The 20,309-nt window shown below is 40.2% G+C and overlaps 1 protein-coding gene across 9 annotated transcripts in view; it reads right to left on the bottom strand.

The window, feature by feature from the left end:
* The window catches only part of AIG1 (androgen induced 1), a 266,136-nt gene that overhangs the window by 170,990 nt on the left and 74,837 nt on the right, over window positions 1-20,309 (bottom strand). For all 9 annotated transcript variants that reach the window (XM_045066293.1, XM_045066291.1, XM_045066294.1 and 6 more), the window contains one exon: window positions 814-915. In XM_045066293.1, the coding sequence (XP_044922228.1) occupies window positions 814-915 (102 nt within the window). The remainder of the gene's footprint in view (window positions 1-813; window positions 916-20,309) is intronic.

The following is a 20,309-nucleotide window of genomic DNA, read 5'->3' on the forward strand; positions in this document are numbered from 1 at the left end:
TCTTCGTTCCCCTATAATTTCTGTGATGGGTTGCCCTTTTCACCAGGAGCACCCAGTGACATATTCTAAAAATTGCTGTAACCAGAAAAATGCAGGCTTCCTAGTTAATAACAAAACTGCTCAATTCCAGAAGCAGAAAGGGAAGACCATGCAAAATTTCTCTGCAGAAAATATATCCTCAAGTCTCATAAGGTGACGCACAAACCATCCAAAATACTTGACTTGAAATGTGTGAAGGCAACACCATGTCTAAAGCATCAGAAGGAATCAGACTGAGAAGAAGGGAAAGAGCTCACCGCCCCGGGCAAATGCCCTCTGATGGGCACATCCTGCCAAAGTCACTTCTAGCGCCTGCAGCCAATCTCTCAGAGAAAATAATAGTCTTGCTGCTCTGCTGAGGCCATTTCTCCCAGTGCCATAGTGATTTCCAACACAATCCCCTGACATGAGGAGGAGGCTACAGGGCCTCAGTAGCGGTCTAGGTGAAACTAGGTTCTTAGGCTCCAACAGGGGACAAGTCTTTGAACAGCACAGAAATTAAATTCATCCATAGAATTTGCCAGTTGCATAATCCAACACCACCAATCCCTTACAAACTGTGGATTCATCTACTACGCAGTTTTAATGGTGACTCCGTTTCATGGGAAGATGTTTTTATTGACATTCAGTCTTTTCTAATTACAGTCTCTCATAACCCCCATCATTGCACAGGCAGTTAGCTACATTCTATGGAAAACTCAAATCAGAAAATAGTTCTTTAATACCTTTTTTTTTTTTTTAATGAAAGGAAATTATTTGTTTTAGTCCACTCACCATTCCGTGATTCAGCCACCCTGGGATAAAATTATCAAGCAACTTCGGGTAAATCATCTCTCTGTCATAGGCATAAATGATCCAGAACACTGCTACCACGAACTAGAAGGGAAAAGAAATCCATTATTTCAAATTTACAATATACAAGGTGTTGGTTATCCATTGTTCAAAGAACCCAACAGAATTGTAATCTAGAGTGAGAGACGAATCAATAAACCAGCTAATGACTGGAAAGGGATTTCCAACTTCACTCCGTTTGTGGGAAAGCGTGGGGTCCTTCTGCCTTCCTTGGTCTCCCTGCTGTGTTCTTTCAGGCAAAGGAATCTGTTTTCAAGGGAGAGATAAATGACGTGTCTCTCATCTGGAACAGCTCCCTTCTAGGGCTAACTGTGTTGGTTTGAATCCTCTCAAGAGGGTTTAAAAGTTCACTGGTGGTTTTTTGGACCCCGTTCCCCACTGTACAGAATCAGCACACATTCAAGAAACTGTGGTGTATTTTCCTTGAACCCATCATGTGGTTTAAATTAATCTTCACATTCTCAAGTTTCCATTTCACCACTAACAGCATTAAAATCACTGCTATATAAAATGTCCCAAAGTCACATTTCCTGCAAATGTATTAATTTATATAGCCTAAGCAGGGGCTTTGGCTGCATTGAAAACAGAGCGTATGGAACACAAAGGAAGAACCCTAATTCTCTTGGAATAACTTACATGTTCATCTGGGCTCCTGAGGTTTCTTTTGACTCATCAGCAACATAGCCATTCCAAAGAGAGTACAGTGCTCAATTTATTCTCTTATCTTTCTTCAAACTAACAGTGAGATAAGTTCAGATAAGATAAAAAAATGAATGGTCCAGGGTCTAGACCTTCAGCACAGAATTTTAAAGAAAATGCAAATGCTTTTGTAGGTAGTCAATAAATGTGGCATGGAGACAGCAGCTACCCCAGAGAGAGGGAAATCACAGTCTCTGCAGAGTTGCATCTCATAATAAATGGTACAGAGTGATAAAATGCAGATGAATATTAAGCAGAAACAATTTTTATCTCATTTCTTGTAAGTTATCCATACCCCCACATTTTATTAATAAAAGTAGTAAATATTTTAATGCCACTTTTCATAAAACTCCCAGCACAAGCTAGTAATCAGAAGAGTTCTAAAGTTCTTTTCCAAGTATGTCAGTTATGACATGGGTAATCATAGCCTGAAAAGAAAGTTCACCCTTAAAACCTAAGATGTTATGAACATTTCTCCTTTCATAAAACATATTGAAAGATAATTACAAGAGGCAATCATAGACACACATAGTTTCAATACCAGACTGGGGTCTCTTGTTACTTATCCTGCTTTTGGGTCAACTATTTTTGGTTGATAAATGCACAAGATGGGGGAAAAAAAAAAAACACCCAAACATTATTAGCTTAATGTTAACTATCATTAGGATCTTTCCAAGTACAATGGGTAATTTAAAATTACTCACAACTTCAGTTTAGTCATTTCACTACAGACTTCAAATGTATTATCAATGTTACCTGCCCACACACCTGGGTGCCAAATTTACAGCTTCACAGCTCAGAATGCAGTCCCAAGGATCACAACTCCCATGTCCCCTGAGAGCTTATTAGATGTGTAGAACACCACGTCCTTTCCTGATATGCTCTGATTCTGCATTTTTAATAAGATCCTGGGGTCATTCATGCGCAGTCTGAGATGCCCACTATGGAAGGTCCTACTCCAGCCATCTTGAGCTTCTGGGCCCTGCTATGGAGTGAGGCAGTTACTGAGCTGAGTGACTGGTCTACCCAGAGCCTCCACCTCCTTTTCTAGACCATAAGGTGGGAAACCATGATGCTGGAATTTCCTTCCCCAAAAGACACAAGTATTCCTGTGTGAACCTCCTTCATGGGTCTGAACTGGAGGGTTGAGCACACAACCAATGGGTGTATCCCCTGACCTGGGAGGTGGTTAAGATGTGTCTATTTCTGAAGACAGGGACGAGTTTTACATTTTGTCTGGGACTCCACACACAAGCACAAAGCTAACCCTGGATGGAGCCATAGGTGGAAATCCCTTCATCTTTGCCATCTAATGTAACCCAACCGTGGATGACATCCCATCACATTCACGGGTCCCCTCCCACAGTCAACGGGAGAGGATTAAATAGGTCTGCATCAATAGGGGATGCAATCGTGGGGCCATCTTAGAATTCTGCTTACCATATGCTTCCACGTTTCTTCTTTTCCAAACTGTTTCAGCTATTTTAAGTCCTTTGCATTTCCATTTAAATCTTACCATCTCAGCTTGCTAATTTCTATAAAAATATCCTCTGAGAGTTCTGATTACGACCGTACTGAATCAATACATTCAATCTGGGGAGAAATGACATCTTCACAACATTGCATCTTCTGACCCAGGAACATCACTGATGTCCCCATTCATGTAGATCCTTGGTTTTTTAGTTTGTAGTTTTCAGTGCACGGATTGAACACATTTTTTTTTTTAATTTATCACGAAACATTTCATGTGTTTTTTTTAATGTTATTGTTGACAGTATTGAATTTGTTTTTACATTCTTTGTTACTCATATATAAAAGTACAAATGACTTGTATATTGAGCTATGTCCTCTATCTTGGTTAAATTCATGTAGTTCAAGTCATTCTTGCATAAATTATTTTAGATTTTTATATGTATGTGATCTGCAAATAAAGACAGCTTTTCTTCTTCCTTATAATGTGTATGGCATTTACCTCTTTTTTCTTTTCTTAACTGCACAACCTACAAACTTCAGCACAATGTCGACTAGAAGGGATGAGCAGCAAACACCCTTGCTTTCTTCCCCATCTTAGGAAGGTGTCCAGTCTTTAACATTTAAGTTTGATATTATCTTCAGGTTTTTCTTAGATGCCTTTTATCACATTGAGGAAAATCTCTCCTATCCCTCATTTATGTATGAAGCAGATAAAAGCCTACTTTTTCAGATAATTTTGCTGTGTATTGTCAGGTGATCTGGTAATTCTTTTCCTTATTCTGTTAATATGATGAATTATAGAGATTTTTAATGTTAAACTAACATTTTATACTTGGTCATGATGTATTATCATTTTTATATATTGCTGGATTTGACTTGCCGATATTTTGTTAAGGATTTTTCTCCCATCTTTATTCATAAAGTATTATCAATCTGTAGTTCGTTTTATTTTCTTACGTCTTCTTCTAATTTTGGTGACAGGATAACGGTGGCCTCAACAAATAAACTGGGAAAAGCTCCCTCCTCTGTTTTTCAAGGGACTCTGGGCATTACTGGTATTATTATTCCCTCCTAACCTATTTAATACACTTCTTTTTTTTCTGTTCTTTTTTCTTTTTCTTTTTTTTTTAACTTAAATTCAATTAGCCAATGTATACTACATCATTAGATTTTGGCATAGTGTTCAGTGATACATTAGTTGCGTATAAAGTGGTATGTTTCTCTAGTGGAGCTATCTGGACTCTAAAGTTTTCCTATGAGAAGACTTAACTGTGAATTCCATTTCTTTAATAGATATAAGGTTTTCTGCTTTCTCTGGAGTTCGTTTTAGTCATTTTTTTGTGTTTTGTGGAATTTTTCCATCTCATCTAAGTTTTTGAGGTTATTAAGCTTTCTTACTATTCTGCTATAGAAATCAACAATTGCTATCAATCAGGTATTTTTTCCTTGGAGAGCCCATTGTTAATGATTGACTAGCACACTGCTGTGGAGAACAACTTTCTGATCTCCATTCGTGGTGTCCTTACCCCATGGAGAGCGTTGTGGGATCAGTACTTACCTGTGCAATGTGATCACTTCTTTCACCCCTACCATATATTGAGGGAATTTTGTGGGTTATTAAAAGTGAAGTGACTTTCAAGGAAGTGCTGCCTTTCTTAGTGTAACACTAGAAGGTTAAGAGGCCCAGCTAACTGAATAATCAGCCATCTAAATAATTCTTAAGATAGAAATACAGCACAGATGGTGGCTCCTTGGCTTCAAGCACTGATCTCCTCTTGATAGCATGGTCATCAGCAAACCCAAAATAAGTTTGAACTCTACTACCAGAGCATGAATATGAAACAAAAATAGGTTCTCTTGGACAGGCGAAGTGCCACGGAAATGTTCCACCATTGTGGCTGGCTATTTCTCAGCGGGCACGTGCCGCTTCTCAGTGGCCAGGCCAGGAATACTGTACTCGAACTGAGAGTAGCAGTAACTCAGGCACTTGACAGTCCTTCAAGCTTCCCAGACAAAATCCTTGTGTTAACAGCTACTCATTGAGGCCTCATTTGATGCCCTGGAACAATTAGAAATGAATGCAAAAGAAAACTGGATTCACGCTTTGTCTCCTTCTGTAAGGAGCCTCTGATATGGTTTCCAATAGAAGCTGAAGTTAATCAGCTTTTGTCCACTGCTAAGAAAAGGCTGTACTGCTCAGTGAGAAATTCTTTGGAATTTAATAAAACCGAGTAGAGTGCAAAGGATGTTGCTGAGAAATGTACCATGAAGGAGGTCACAGGGAAAAGTCACTTATCTATAGATTGGTCTATAAAAGCCATTTAGCATATCTCAAACATCCACTGTTGAAGGAGGGAAGGAGGAAATAAATGAATACATCTCTAAAGTCTTCAGCTTCAATATGACATGATCTATGAAATTGCTTTTTTTTTTTTAAGATTTTATTTATTTGTCAGAGAGAGAGGGAGAGAGAGTGAGCACAGGCAGACAGAATGGCAGGCAGAGGCAGAGGGAGAAGCAGGCTCCCCGCCGAGCAAGGAGCCTGATGTGGGACTCGACCCCAGGATGCTGGGATCATGACCTGAGCTGAAGGCAGCTGCTTAACCAACTGAGCCACCCAGGCATCCCTATGAAATTGCTTTTCTTTTAAAAACTAAAAAAAAAAAAAAAAAAAAAAAAAAAAAAATCTGGGGCTCCTGGATGGTTCAGTCATTAAGCATCTGCTTTTAGTTTAGGTCATGATCCCAGGGTGCTGGGATCAAGCCCTTCTTCCAGCTCTCTGCTCAGCCGGGACCATGCTTCTCCCTTTCCCACTCCCCCTGCTTGTGTTCCCTCTCTCGCTGTCTCTCTCTCTCTCTCTGTCAAATAAATAAATAAAATCTTAAAAAACAAAACAAAACCCTAACCCAGTACTCAGACTTTACCAAATACCTATTGGGGGGAAAAATGAATCCTATTTTGAGCTCTATTACTTTTCTTCCAGATTTCCTTGTAATGCTTTGCTTTCCCATCACTTATTTCCATGATAATATTTGCTGAGTGGTAATAGGTAGACATGTTTCCCATTGTGCTTTCTCCTTCCAAACACAGAAAGCATGAAAATATGTTGTGTTTTGGATACTAGCTGGCTTTGTCTCTGATGGGTGCCAGCAGAGAGGGACTCTCTCATTTTGACAAGGTACTTCCTACTCTTCCCATCCTCCAGGTCTAGAAGATTCTGAGTCCTGACATGCTCTCCTGGCTGACTTCCCTCAGCCCTACCCTCAAATTCAGCAAGGGGCCACAAAGCACAGGCCTCTCTGAAATGCTACATTATCTTCTGTTCCAGTGTATAGTTAGTTTCTAGTCCTCATTCCTGGAAATGTGACATAGAATTCCTCTACTTGTAATTATGAGGCTGTGAGGAACACTACATATTTTTTACTCTGTGAACTATGCTCACAGAGCACATTAGCACATTTCTGCTAAAAATGTGTGGAGTAAATGATCAAGATGCATTGGTGCATCCTGTCTGGGTCACGGTCCACATCTCCCATAGGAGGAAGCTCCCTTCAATTTTTTCCCTAATGACCTAAAATTCCTTTTACACGTTCTCCATATTTTTTGGCCTCCTCTCTGTGAGGAAGAGAAACCCTCTTTCCAACATGATTCTTCTAGCCAATCTCGTCTCAGACCTTCATTTGCCAGCCTGTCCTTCACCTGTTTGAGTCTTCTATCATCCTGACATGATCTTTCTCTGGATTTATGGATCAAGATGGAAAACTAAAGGCTCTCTTTCTCCCAAGTCAGCCAGACACAATAAAAAGTGAAACCAATGAAATAGGAAACACCCAGAGTCCATATACCACTCTTTTCAACAGGCTGCTCAGTATTAGGAAAATTAAGCCAGGACAAGGCAAGACTCTGATGTAAGAAATGGGATCCAAAGGTTCTCTGGTTGAGTGAGCAGAACAGAGAAACTGCTGTAGGCGATGCCCTCTAAAAGACATTGAGTGACCCTTGCTGGGAACAGGAGGTCTGAGATGCATGGGAGCACTGGGGAGATGTTCTGATCCCTGCCTGGCTTCAGGTGTCAGAGGTGATGATGCAAAATGTGGCCACAGGCCAGCATGTCATCTCTGCAAGAAGCAGGATGTGGGTATGTTATAGTAAGCAAGAAAGGATCTGTGGTAAGCAGCCTGCGTGGCCAGCTCCTGCTCACCCAATGAACCCTAAGCTTCCTGTCACCATACAAAACGGTTGTGATCAAAATGAGTGAAGGAGAGAGAAATGGGTGTAGCACAGAGAGAAGCCATTCTCCAAAGGAGGTTGGGGTAGGTGGGGGAAAAAGACAGAAATTCATGCTGCCCTAGCTCAGTTCCCTAGCCTGTCTCTAGTACTATTGTTTCGCAGATGGCTGGCTCAGAAAGAACCAATTTAAGGAAGAGTAATCATAAGACAATAAATAGCATGGAATGTGTTCATAAATATCATGAGAGAGAGAGAGAGGGAGAGACAGACAGTGGAATATGACCATTTCCCCTCAAAAAAGGACAACTGAACAATACAAACCAGAAAAATGATTAATTAATGATCAAATAATTATCCATGAAAGAAAAGAGGTCAAAGATGAAAATCTGAGATTAAATAAAGACAGAGCAAGATAAGAGTGGAGAGCTTAGGAAATAAGTAAAATATAAAATACAAAACCACATAAAACTGAAAGTCACATTATAAGCATTAAAAGGAAAAACTGCCTTTGGTAAAGACAGTGGGGGTTTAGCTTTCTGTAGTACCGTGGACCAGAAACACTGAAAAAATTTCCTACCATGAAACACTAGGTGCTAAATAAATTACAACAAATATACTTTCAAATATATTGCTGAGCAGACAAGAAAGAACGGGAAATGACTAGGAGTAAAAACAAACAAACAAACAAACAAACAAAACAAAACCCACCCATGTAGACAAAAACACAACAGGAGGAAAGAACAACACTAGCAAACACAGAAACTGGAGCTTCCCCTGGGGCAAATGCCCATACCAGAATCAGAGTGCTCTGTGGACAGTGGCCATGGACATGGATGATCGTGGCCTTGGATCCATGCAAATTGGCGGAGTGCGTACAGGCACCCGTGGGCCTTGTCCCACAGAGGGGTCAGAGCTTCAGTGAAAGGGTAGGCTCAAGGAAGTGCTCACAAGGCTAAAAAACTGGTTTTTACTCATAATTGCTAATATTTTTTCATCAAAAATGTTTCATTTCACTGAATTTTGTGCTGCATCGAGATCATCATTTTTCCTCCTTTATCTTCGTATCCAATCCAGCTAAGTGTGGTCACTCAGCAAGGTCTGCAAAGACAGAGCTTTTATGCTTGTATCAAATAACTGGGGCAGGTATGCTAGTGCTTCTCCCAGATTCCCGCTCCAGGGCCCATGTGTGCATCCCTTAGATGTTGGGAGCACTGGTCACCAGCTGCTGGGAGCTGCATCCCTCACTGGGAACTCGCTCAGCTACAGGGCACTGTCTTGCCTGAAGTCACGTCCCTTCTCATGGCGGAGTGGGGGCAGTCTAAATCCAATGTCTGACTGATGCCAGGAAACAAACACCCAGGCTTTCTGCATCCATTTCATTTAGGGCAACTCTGAGCGGTCATCCCAGCCCTAGAGGTCTCAGGATGCTGGTTTCAACTGCAGTTGGGTCATCTCCTACACAACACCATGTTCCTCCCTTCTGAACAGGTGTTTCTCCCAAGAGCCCCCTTCTTTTGCAGGTACCCTGAGCCTGTTCACAGGAAGGCCCATCTAAGACCATGCCATGCACGTGTGAGTGCCAGACAGGCAAATTTGAGCATGAAAACCTTCGTAATACACCACCATAAGGAAATGTAATGTAAAAAAGTAAAAATTCTTTGTAATCACACCCTATAGAAGTAAAAGGATGGGTATACCCTTAAAAGGCTTTTTCCTATGCATTTAATGGGCATTCCAGTCACTATTTTAGAAAATTAGACCACACTAATAGCTAGTGTTCTACAATTTTTAAAAAAATATATTTTATTTATTTATTTGACAGACAGAGATCACAAGTAGGCAGAGAGGCAGGCAGAGAGAGAGGGAAGAAGCAGGCTCCCTGCCGAGCAGAGAGCCCGATGCGGGGCTCGATCCCAGGACCCTGAGATCATGACCGGAGCTGAAGGCAGAGGCTTTAATCCACTGAGCCACCCAGGTGCCCTGTGTTCTACAATTTTTTAACTTAAATATGTTTTACAGTGGTATCCCATTTTTCTTAAGCACCTCAAAGTACCACGCTGACTGATTTTACACCACAATTTACTTAAGCACTCAGGAATAGATATGTATCTTCAGTCCAATTGTTGCAGTTTCCAATAATGCTGCAATGGTGTGTGACATGTATGTTTTTTATGTACTCACGTGAGTACTTCAGAGGAATAAATTAGGTGAAGCTCCTGGATCCAAGGTCACATCGCCTTTTGAGTTGACTTTCACAAAGGCTCCTCTCTCATTCCCTGCTTCCAGTGCCTCCTGCCTTTACCCCAGGTCCAGACCACGCTCTCCCTGTTCCGGACTGTTGCGGTAGCCCCTTGGCTACAGCCACCGGCATCAGTTTCCTTTAAATTCTATCCATGCTTTATCTTGGCCTCGGAGTTACCTTATTAAAAATCTTTAAGAACTTCTCAGTTTAAAACTTCCAATGACTCCCCCTTGTTTGCGGAATAAAACCAAAACTCCCGTTGTGATCTGGTCCCAAATTCTCATTCCAGTCCCCTTCCAGCTTCTTCCAGGAACCCAATCAACCGACTACGTATAGTTTCTCACACTCACCACACTTCCAAGTATCCATGCCTCTGTATTTTTTTGTAACTACAGCTTGAGATTCATTACAGTTTTTTTTTTTTTTTCAAAATCTAAGCTCTATTAAGTGTTACTTTCATGGTGCTCTTGTCCCCACCACCTAGAAATCCCCCACAATTTCTTATCAAAAGTAATTAGTCTTTCTCTGACCCACCTCAGTCCTCTGCTTATAACACCAGCCCATTCAACCAAGTCTTACATGTCCTTTAACCTGCTGGTCCCTTTAAGCTGCTGGAAGGCTCCATCTGTTCTCCAGCCCTTCAGCAGGGCTCCATTTGCCTGGAGTGCCTCCCACCAGCCCCACCGGCTCATCATCACCATATAGAAGGGGTCCGAAAGAGCATAACCTCCAAGAAGCCCCCCCTGAGTTGTCCCTTTTCCTTGCATGAGCTCTAGTAGCAAGTTACGTTTTTCCTTCATGATGCTGAGCATCATCGAGACGGAATCAGTGAGAGTGTCATTACTGGTTTCCCCTCCCAGTGGGATGTGAACTCTGGGAGAGTAAAGACCAGTCAGTTTCTTCTCTGTTGCATCGTCACATCTCCCTCGGCGCTTTATATGTTTATTTCTTAGCTCTTTACTCAGAAATAATCAAAGACGAACTAGAAGCTGAAAAATAACACAGAGAATTCCTGTGCCTCCTTCACCGAGCCTCTTACACAAGACTGATGCATTTTCAAACCAGAAAACTCACGATGGCATAACACTATAACTAAACAACACATAGACCTATTCTGATTTCACCAGTTTTTACAGGCACTCGTTTTCTGAGGGGTCACATTATACTACGAAATTTTGCCACATGTACACATTTGTGTAACCTTTACCATAACCAGGATTCTGAAGAGTTCCATCACCACCGAGAAAGCTCCTAATGTTACCTCATTAGGGTCATGCCCTTCCCCAGTCTTAGCCCCTGCCAGCTAGGGATGTGCTATCCATCACTGTATGTCAACATTCTGAGAATAGTATATAAATGTAATCTTTTCCAGTGCTTTATGAAGGCAGGTTTATACCTATTTATTCTCTACTTTACATAGAACAGGAGCTTCATAGGCAAAATATTATTTAAGAGTTACAACTACTTTGAGGTAGCTACTATTATTCTTTTGGTTTTATAGATGAAGAAATAACTTTCCCAGGGTCAAAAAGTGGCCAGGCGATAATGTGAGGCCAGACAATGAGACCCCAGAGCCAATGCTTTTAACCTCTCTTAATACTTCTTATACATAATAGTACATACTTTTGAAGCAATTAATAATTGAGTGAGTGAATGGTTAAATACCAAAGACTATTTCATTTCTAAGTCCTCTAAGAAGGCCTGCATGTAACAGGAATTCAATGAATGTCTGGTGAGTAAAATGTTTGGTTAATCTTTCTAGAAACCCCAGAAGAAAAAGAAACATGGTGACACATGGAGAAAAATCACCAGGCTGTTCGTTTGGATCAAACATGGCATCCAAGGCCATAAGACAAGAGCACAGAATGCAGACCCAGTCAGGAGACTCATTCTTGTCTTTGCTAGGAATCAATGCATCAGTGGTATCTCAAGCATCTCAGTAAGGACTATGTGACCAGGTTCATCCTCCCTCCGGCAAATTCATATTCGCTGGATAGAGAAATAGAATATCTAGATGTAGAAATAGAATAGAAATAGAATATTAACTGATATTTGGGTCTTGTCTTGCACCTTGCAGTCATGCTCCCTTCCTTACTCAAGTTTTACCAAATAAGCTCCTGTCTGATTCTCATGTCATCTTTGGGATGCAAGTCTTTCCCCAGAACACCAGCTTATGTATGGGCTTAGGTGCTTAAGACCAAGTCCTGAGGCACTTGGCCCAGGTCAGGCTAGGTATCATCCCTGTAACTACGGGCTGAACCCACCAGTCAGGCCACATTCCTCTGGCTCTGGCTCTTTTCAGTGTCTCAGGTATCTCCGCTTGGCCTGTTTCAACACTGACTGAAACGTAGAAATGATAGCTTTTATGGTCACCTTTAGTTCCCACCAAGTGGATCCGAAGTTGCCTGGGGGTGGCTTCTAGTGGAAGCAGCCTTCTCTTGAAGGTTTATTACATGGTCCTGAGAGAGTCCTGCAGGCTGTGGGCCTGGTTGGTAAGGTGGTATGCCCTGTGAGGAGGTAGGGTGTGGAGAAGATGAGCCCTTGAGGGCGGAAACCCTGTCTGTTCCCCTTCCTGGTTATCCATCAAGCTCCAGAAAGAAATGGGGGGAAAAGAAATATGAAGGTCTGACTGATATAATAAGTGTGAATCAGGAGTAGTTGCCACTCATTGGAAAACTATAAAGATTACAGCCAGCTGACCAGACTGAATAAAAAGGATGATCAAGTACTCCAGAAAAGTGCCCAGTAATACGGCTAGAGCTAATAAACACAACGGGAACAGTTAATGTTCTTTAATTCCACGATGGTATAGGTTAACCCTGATCATCTGGCACAAACAATTCTTGAAAAGGGACTTCAAGGGAAGATAACTTCTGTTATGGAGACACTGATACAAAGAAGATTCAGTAGGAGCCCTAGATAAACCCATTCTCTAGGTAAGATGTGGTAAAAAGGGAATCAGAACTTACTTATATATCCAGCTATATGATGGAATAAATGTTCCAAACCTACTCTCCCAATGAAAACTACCATAAAAAAAAAATGAAAGGAAAGATAAAAAGTTTCATTAAATATTTAGGTAATCATGTATCAGTTTCTCTTTCATTCCTCCAGTGCTTCTTTTGGTAAAAACAAGAAGAAAGGTATACATTCACTCATATAAATGCCAAATGTTCATATCTGTGTGCCTCCCCTTCTTAAATAGACATGTCATACTATATAACCTTGATTTTGTTGTTTCATAACATATCCAGGAAACATGAAGCATCTTTTGAAAGAAACTGCAATGTGACAAAAAGTGAAACTGTTGGTGTCAAAGTAAAGTGAGGGAGAATCCAGGAGATCAGCCAGCACCAGAGGCCAGCTTTCCTCCGGAAGTATCTGTCAAACCACAGGGACCCTAAACTTATCTTTGGAGGCTCTGTGGAATTCAAGAGATACAAGATAAATGCTGCCCTGGGTGGGCAGTCCCACTGAGGCCTCCACCTAAAGCTAGTACCCCAGAAAGTTACACTTTCCAAGAAAGGGTATTCCTTAACCTGACAGAGAAGTGGACACTAAGGAAACCATGGCTGTTGGAACCTGAGCTCTGTACTGAGAAGACAGAGAAAGAAAAACTACCCTGAAAATTCAGAACCATAAGATAGCCATCAGAACCTTAAGATAGCAATTATGTGGGTTTGTGGCCCAATATGAGCTTTCAGGAAGATGCAGTGATCTCAAATGTGTGTTCTTTTAATGCTCGAGTTAAGAATATAAAAATCTGCCACAATTTAAACTAAAAAGCAATTACGAAAATTTCAGAATATTGGTATCTTACTGATCATAGCCTCTGGCCAAAGGGCATTTGGGTTTGAAATCAATACTAGAAACATAAAAATCCCTGTATGTTTGGCAATCTAAAAACATGCTTTAAAAACTAGAGATCAAACACAAAATCATAATGGTCTCTGGAAAATATTTAGAAATAAAGAGCAATAAAAATGGTAGATAACAATTTTTGTGGGATGTAGTTAAAGTGTTAAATGAGGGAATTTTGCAGCCTCCTAGAACTTACAGTAGAAAGAGAGGTGTAAAAATTAATGAGTGAGGTGTACATCTTCAGACGACAGCAAAGAACAGCCAAATGATTAATGAAATTGAAAACAAGCATACAGGTGCTTGTATGCTGTAGGTACAGGAAATAAATCTGTAGGTACAGGAAAAAAAATCTGATAAAACGGGGTCATAACTATGGCACCCCAGACCACGCTCAGATTACAGGGGCAGAGGTGATGGACATGCCTTGGCGCACTTGTATTTCATTGCAGCTTACTGTTTAGGAAGGTTTTGTCCTGGAGAATCTTTTATACACGTGGAGCAGGAGAAGGAATGTATAAGAATGTTCAAAGCAGGGTGCCTGGGTGGCTCAGTGGGTTAAGCCGCTGCCTTCGGCTCAGTTCATGATCTCAGGGTCATGGGATCGAGTCCCACATCGGGCTCTCTGCTCAGCAGGGAGCCTGCTTCCTCCTCTCTCTCTCTCTGCCTGCCTCTCTGCCTACTTGTGATCTCTATCTGTCAAATAAAATAAAAAAAAATGTTCAAAGCAGTATTGCCCAGAACTGCCAAAAACTTTGAAAAAGGCCTAATATTCATAAATATTAATGTAGATAGATTTCTCTGATGAAAATGCTAGATACAGGTCAGACCTTTCAAGAAATCAGAATTTTTTCCTCTTTTGTGCAATTTTCAACCTACTAGTTCAATCAATCAGTTGCTTATTTGGAAAATAGAAGATGTATCCACCACCCCTCAGATTTCTAGGTGAACTAAGTTGGAAATGGTGAGTGAGGAAGTTGTAGCAGAGCAGACCCATTTCTAACTTAGGACATAAATCCCACCAGTGGTATATTATTTTCCCTTGAAGCCTTTTACCAGTATTTGAACCTTTCCTTCCACCTTCTACTGCCTTCCTGAACCATAAGAACTTCTGGGATTTTGGATGGTATGATCACACATACCCTTGGAATTTCAAGAACTTAGACACTCTAACCTTTTGAATGAGTGTCTGCAATGGAGCAGTGTGAATACTTTGCTGAAAGATGCTCTCGTCTCTCAGGACATTCTCTGTGATGTGAGACCACTTTTGAGGCAAATGGAAGAAAACTGACACTCTTTACTTGTCATCCTGCTGGATACTGTTCTAGCTACTCTGTGACTTTCGTTGTCCTTCACAATAACCCAAGTGAGTTAGGTTTCGTTGAGCCCACCCATCACATTAGAAAACCAGGATTGAGGGAGCCTATGAAATTTGTATTAGGAAATGGTGGATCCAGAATTAAAACCCACATCTTCCTCCAAGGCTCACGTTCTTTTAACTACATCTGGTCTCCTAATGCCTCACACAGGTGAGATCGCCCCATAACGTCGGTCATTTTTGCATTCTAATAACTAACCCTCCTTTTATGAGTTCAAAGTTTAAAAATGATCCATTTTAAATTCAATTCCATTTGAACACAAATTGAGCAGGGCTTCTTTCACTCTCTGTCGAGTGACAACAAATAAAATAATTAAACATATCCCTAAACCTCACACAAGACTATTTTTATTATGTTGGAGAACCACTGCCAATCAAATAGCATTGATAGAAATTTCTTTTTCAAAAAATGATTTAGACCTTTTGTCACATAAAATCACTAAATAATCAAATTCATGCTCTCTGTCTTTCTTTCCCTTTCTCTTTTTAATAAAAGGGGACTGTAGTCTATTATTAGATAGGATTGCATTAAAATGAATATCTACAAGCACATGGGAGAGATATCCAGCTAACTACAACTTGAATTTAAAGTTACCACCTGAGAATAAAATTAAGAAAGATCTAATTTAATCTAATCTAATAAAAGTTAATTAAGTAATTAGAACATCCTTTTGTAGAAGCATCCTGTTAGGTAGCTATGGATCAATGACTGCCTATATTCAGTGTCTTGGGTATAATATCATAATGGCCTGACCAGAACACTATTATAACAGTGGACTTTGAAGCCTGATTAAATGAATTATGGGCTTCCCAAGAAGGATCTGTTAACAGGGAAAAGTATCATTACCAAGGACAGGCTTATGGATAGAACAGGGCAAGAATGGGTCTCCTGCTTTGCATAGAAAAGAGTGCCTCTGGCCCCCCAAGGTTGCTTCTGATCTACTTGGTAAGTCAGTCCCTATGGAGCAAAAGGATGCATCAGACTAGTAATCTGACCACCTGGATACTCTCTGTCTTCTTCAAATTGTTCTGTTCTAGAGAGAGTTTATGCAGATTCTAGTCTCCCTGACAGCTTTTTTTTTTTTTTTATCATTACAAATTATTCAATTATCCTTCTGAGTTAAACTTTAGTCTGTTATCATTTAGTTTGCATTAGTTCATTGGCTGAGAGAAGGATCCCCTTAGAAAAGATTGATAAAATTGAGTGTCTGGGTCTTTGGTCCTGGACTACAGTGACATTTAAATACTGTCCCAGCACACTGGGATACCCACAAATGGTCACATAGCTCTCTCTGAATTGCTGTGGAGACGGGAGAGAAAAAGCACTAAAGTTTTCCTTAGTTTAGGTTATAGGCATAAACAAACTAGGAAAATACATAGAACTTTCTGTGCATAGTTTGCAGTGGGGAAAGAACTTTTGGAAAGGTTGGTGTGTTTGTTTTTGAACATCGTATCAACTGCATATCAATCTTATTTCTTCTTCTAGGAATAATTACCCTTTAAACTTAGAGCATAGATTTGAGGGTCTATTTCTGGGCTCTCTATTCTGTTCCATTGATCTATGTGTCTGTTTTTGTGCCAGTACCATGCTGTCTTGATGATGACAGCTTTGTAATAGAGCTTGAAGTCCGGAATTGTGATGCCACCAACGTTGGCTTTCTTTTTCAATATCCCTTTGGCTATTCGAGGTCTTTTCTGGTTCCATATAAATTTTAGAATTATTTGTTCCATTTCTTTGAAAAAGATGGATGGTACTTTGATAGGAATTGCATTAAATGTGTAGATTGCTTTAGGTAGCATAGACATTTTCACAATATTTATTCTTCCAATCCAGGAGCATGGAACATTTTTCCATTTCTTTGTGTCTTCCTCAATTTCTTTCATGAGTACTTTATAGTTTTCTGAGTATAGATTCTGTGTCTCTTTGGTTAGGTTTATTCCTAGGTATCTTATGGTTTTGGATGCAATTGTAAATGGGATTGACTCCTTAATATCTCTTTCTTCTGTCTTGCTGTTGGTGTAGAGAAATGCAACTGATTTCTGTGCATTGATTTTATATCCTGACACTTTACTGAATTCCTGTATAAGTTCTAGCAGTTTTGGAGTGCATTCTTTTGGGTTTTCCACATATAGTATCATATCATCTGCGAAGAGTGATAATTTGACTTCTTCTTTGCCTATTTGGATGCCTTTAATTTCCTTTTGTTGTCTGATTGCTGAGGCTAGGACCTCTAGTACGACGTTGAATAGCAGTGGTGATAATGGACATCCCTGCCGTGTTCCTGACCTTAGCGGAAAAGCTTTCAGTTTTTCTCCATTGAGAATGATATTTGCGGTGGGTTTTTCATAGATGGCTTTGATGATATTGAGGTATGTGCCCTCTATCCCTACACTTTGAAGAGTTTTGATCAGGAAGGGATGTTGTACTTTGTCAAATGCTTTTTCAGCATCTATTGAGAGTATCATATGGTTCTTGTTCTTACTTTTATTGATGTGTTGTATCACATTGACTGATTTGCGGATGTTGAACCAACCTTGCAGCCCTGGAATAAATCCCACTTGGTCGTGGTGAATAATCTTTTTAATGTACTGTTGAATCCTATTGGCTAGTATTTTGTTGAGTATTTTCGCATCTGTGTTCATCAAGGATATCGGTCTATAGCTCTCTTTTTTGGTGGGATCCTTGTCTGGTTTTGGGATCAAGGTGATGCTGGCCTCATAAAATGAGTTTGGAAGTTTTCCTTCCATTTCTATTTTTTGGAACAGTTTCAGGAGAATAGGAATTAGTTCTTCTTTAAATGTTTGGTAGAATTCCCCCGGGAAGCCGTCTGGCCCTGGGCTTTTGTTTGTTTGGAGATTTTTAATGACTGTTTCAATCTCCTTACTGGTTATGGGTCTGTTCAGGCTTTCTATTTCTTCCTGGTTCAGTTGTGGTAGTTTATATGTTTCTAGGAATGCATCCATTTCTTCCAGATTGTCAAATTTATTGCCGTAGAGTTGCTCATAGTATGTTCTTATAATAGTTTGTATTTCTTTGGTGTTAGTTGTGATCTCTCCTCTTTCATTCATGATTTTATTTATTTGGGTCCTTTCTCTTTTCTTTTTGATAAGTCGGGCCAGGGGTTTATCAATTTTATTAATTCTTTCAAAGAACCAGCTCCTAGTTTCGTTGATTTGTTCTATTGTTTTTTTGGTTTCTATTTCATTGATTTCTGCTCTGATCTTTATGATTTCTCTTCTCCTGCTGGGCTTAGGGTTTCTTTCTTGTTCTTTCTCCAGCTCCTTTAGGTGTAGGGTTAGGTTGTGTACCTGAGACCTTTCTTGTTTCTTGAGAAAGGCTTGTACCGCTATATATTTTCCTCTCAGGACTGCCTTTGTTGTGTCCCACAGATTTTGAACCGTTGTGTTTTCATTATCATTTGTTTCCATGATTTTTTTCAATTCTTCTTTAATTTCCCGGTTGACCCATTCATTCTTTAGAAGGATACTGTTTAGTCTCCATGTATTTGGGTTCTTTCCAAACTTCCTTTTGTGGTTGAGTTCTAGCTTTAGAGCATTGTGGTCTGAAAATATGCAGGGAATGATCCCAATCTTTTGATACCGGTTGAGTCCTGATTTAGGACCGAGGATGTGATCTATTCTGGAGAATGTTCCATGTGCACTAGAGAAGAATGTGTATTCTGTTGCTTTGGGATGAAATATTCTGAATATATCTGTGATGTCCATCTGGTCCAGTGTGTCATTTAAGGCCTTTATATCCTTGCTGATCTTTTGCTTGGATGACCTGTCCATTTTAGTGAGGGGAGTGTTAAAGTCCCCTACTATCATTGTATTATTGTTGATGTGTTTCTTTGATTTTGTTATTAATTGGTTTATATAGTTGGCTGCTCCCACATTGGGGGCATAGATATTTAAAATTGTTAAATCTTCTTGTTGGACAGACCCTTTGAGTCAACGGCATGGATGGAACTAGAGCGTATCATGCTTAGCGAAATAAGTCAAGCAGAGAAAGACAACTATCATATGATCTCCCTGATATGAGGAAGTGGTGATGCAACATGGAGGCTTAAGTGGGTAGAAGAATAAATGAAACAAGATGGGATTGGGAGGGAGACAAACCATAAGTGACTCTTAATCTCACAAAACAAACTGAGGGTTGCCGGGGGGAGGGGGTTTGGGAGAAGGGGGTGGGATTATGGACATTGGGGAGGGTATGTGATTTGGTGAGTGCTGTGAAGTGTGTAAACCTGGTGATTCACAGACCTGTACCCCTGGGGATAAAAATATATGTTTATAAAAATAAAAAATTAAAAAAAAAAATAAACTTAGAGCATAAACATCTGCAAATGACAATACATTTGCAAATGAGAATATACGTGAGATTTACTTACTATGAAAGAAATAAATGCTCATTACGGAAATTTGGGTGGACTTTGTTTTTGCCCTTTAAATTGTTCTGTGATGATCTCTGCTGTATAAACAAAGGTGGAAGACACAACAAACAAATGGTCATCTCTGGAACCAAACTGGCCCAGAGAAGCATCTATGCAGCCCAAGCATCAGCATTCTGTCTGCCCAACAGCATTTCAGGAGTTGTGTTCTGGTATTTGAGCTACTTGAATTCTTTGCCATCTGCTTAGGCTCCTCTAGAATTGCTGATCAATTATGGATTTTTTTTTTTTTTTTTTGGTTGAAGAATACCTCTTGTCAATTAAAAGCCAGGGTTAGACTAAACTAATTACTTTGAAGATCAGCAGTTCAGGAATGTGCCAAGATTGGAGAGAAAATCTCCTTCCTGTGGATGATTCTTTTGCCTGAGAATTCGCTTTCTCTTTCTCCTTCCTTCCTACTCTTTTTACTTGAGGCCCTTAAAGCATCAAGCAGGCATCAAGCATGACTGACCAGGTCCAATATGGCAGGCATTATTCTCCAGGAAGGACCAGACAGGACAAGAATTGACTGCTGCCGCCTATTGTGGCAACAGCTTGTCTACCCTCTCTCAGGGTGCAGGTCCCGGTGCTGGGCTCACAGCCTTGAGGATGAGTGAGCTTCGTCTTGCCTACTGCTTCTTGTTTTATAAGATCCCTTTTGAGAGTAAGTGAAATTGTGTGAGGGTGTTTAACACAGTGACTGGCACATAGCATTCAGTAAACTTGCCAGAAGGTCTATTGGAGATGTGTTCCCATTTTCCTGGTTTGCCTGGCATTGCAAGATAAAATGCACAAGAAAGTTCTTCTGTGTATCCTGCAACATAGCAGAGAAGACACTCATCCAAATAGACAAGATTATTTACAGGCAGCCGGGGCTGAACGAGGCTGAGGCCCAGGAGAGTAGTTCAATTTGATGAACTGATCTGATTTAGACCACCTCAAATCCTTGGTGAAAATAGGTGGAGGTATAAATTATAAATTTAAAAAGAAAAGCAGATTTAACTGAAAAGCTTCTCCTGATAAAGCAGAACAAAATTGCTTTCAGGAATTCCTAGTAAATTTTTTCTGGGGTAGGCACAGTTCATTTGTTAGGATACCCATAAGGAAT

Source organism: Mustela putorius, unplaced genomic scaffold, assembly GCF_011764305.1.
Source record: "Mustela putorius furo isolate JIRA1106 unplaced genomic scaffold, ASM1176430v1.1 tig00003863_pilon_pilon_pilon, whole genome shotgun sequence".
NCBI classification, from domain to species: Eukaryota; Metazoa; Chordata; class Mammalia; order Carnivora; family Mustelidae; genus Mustela; species Mustela putorius.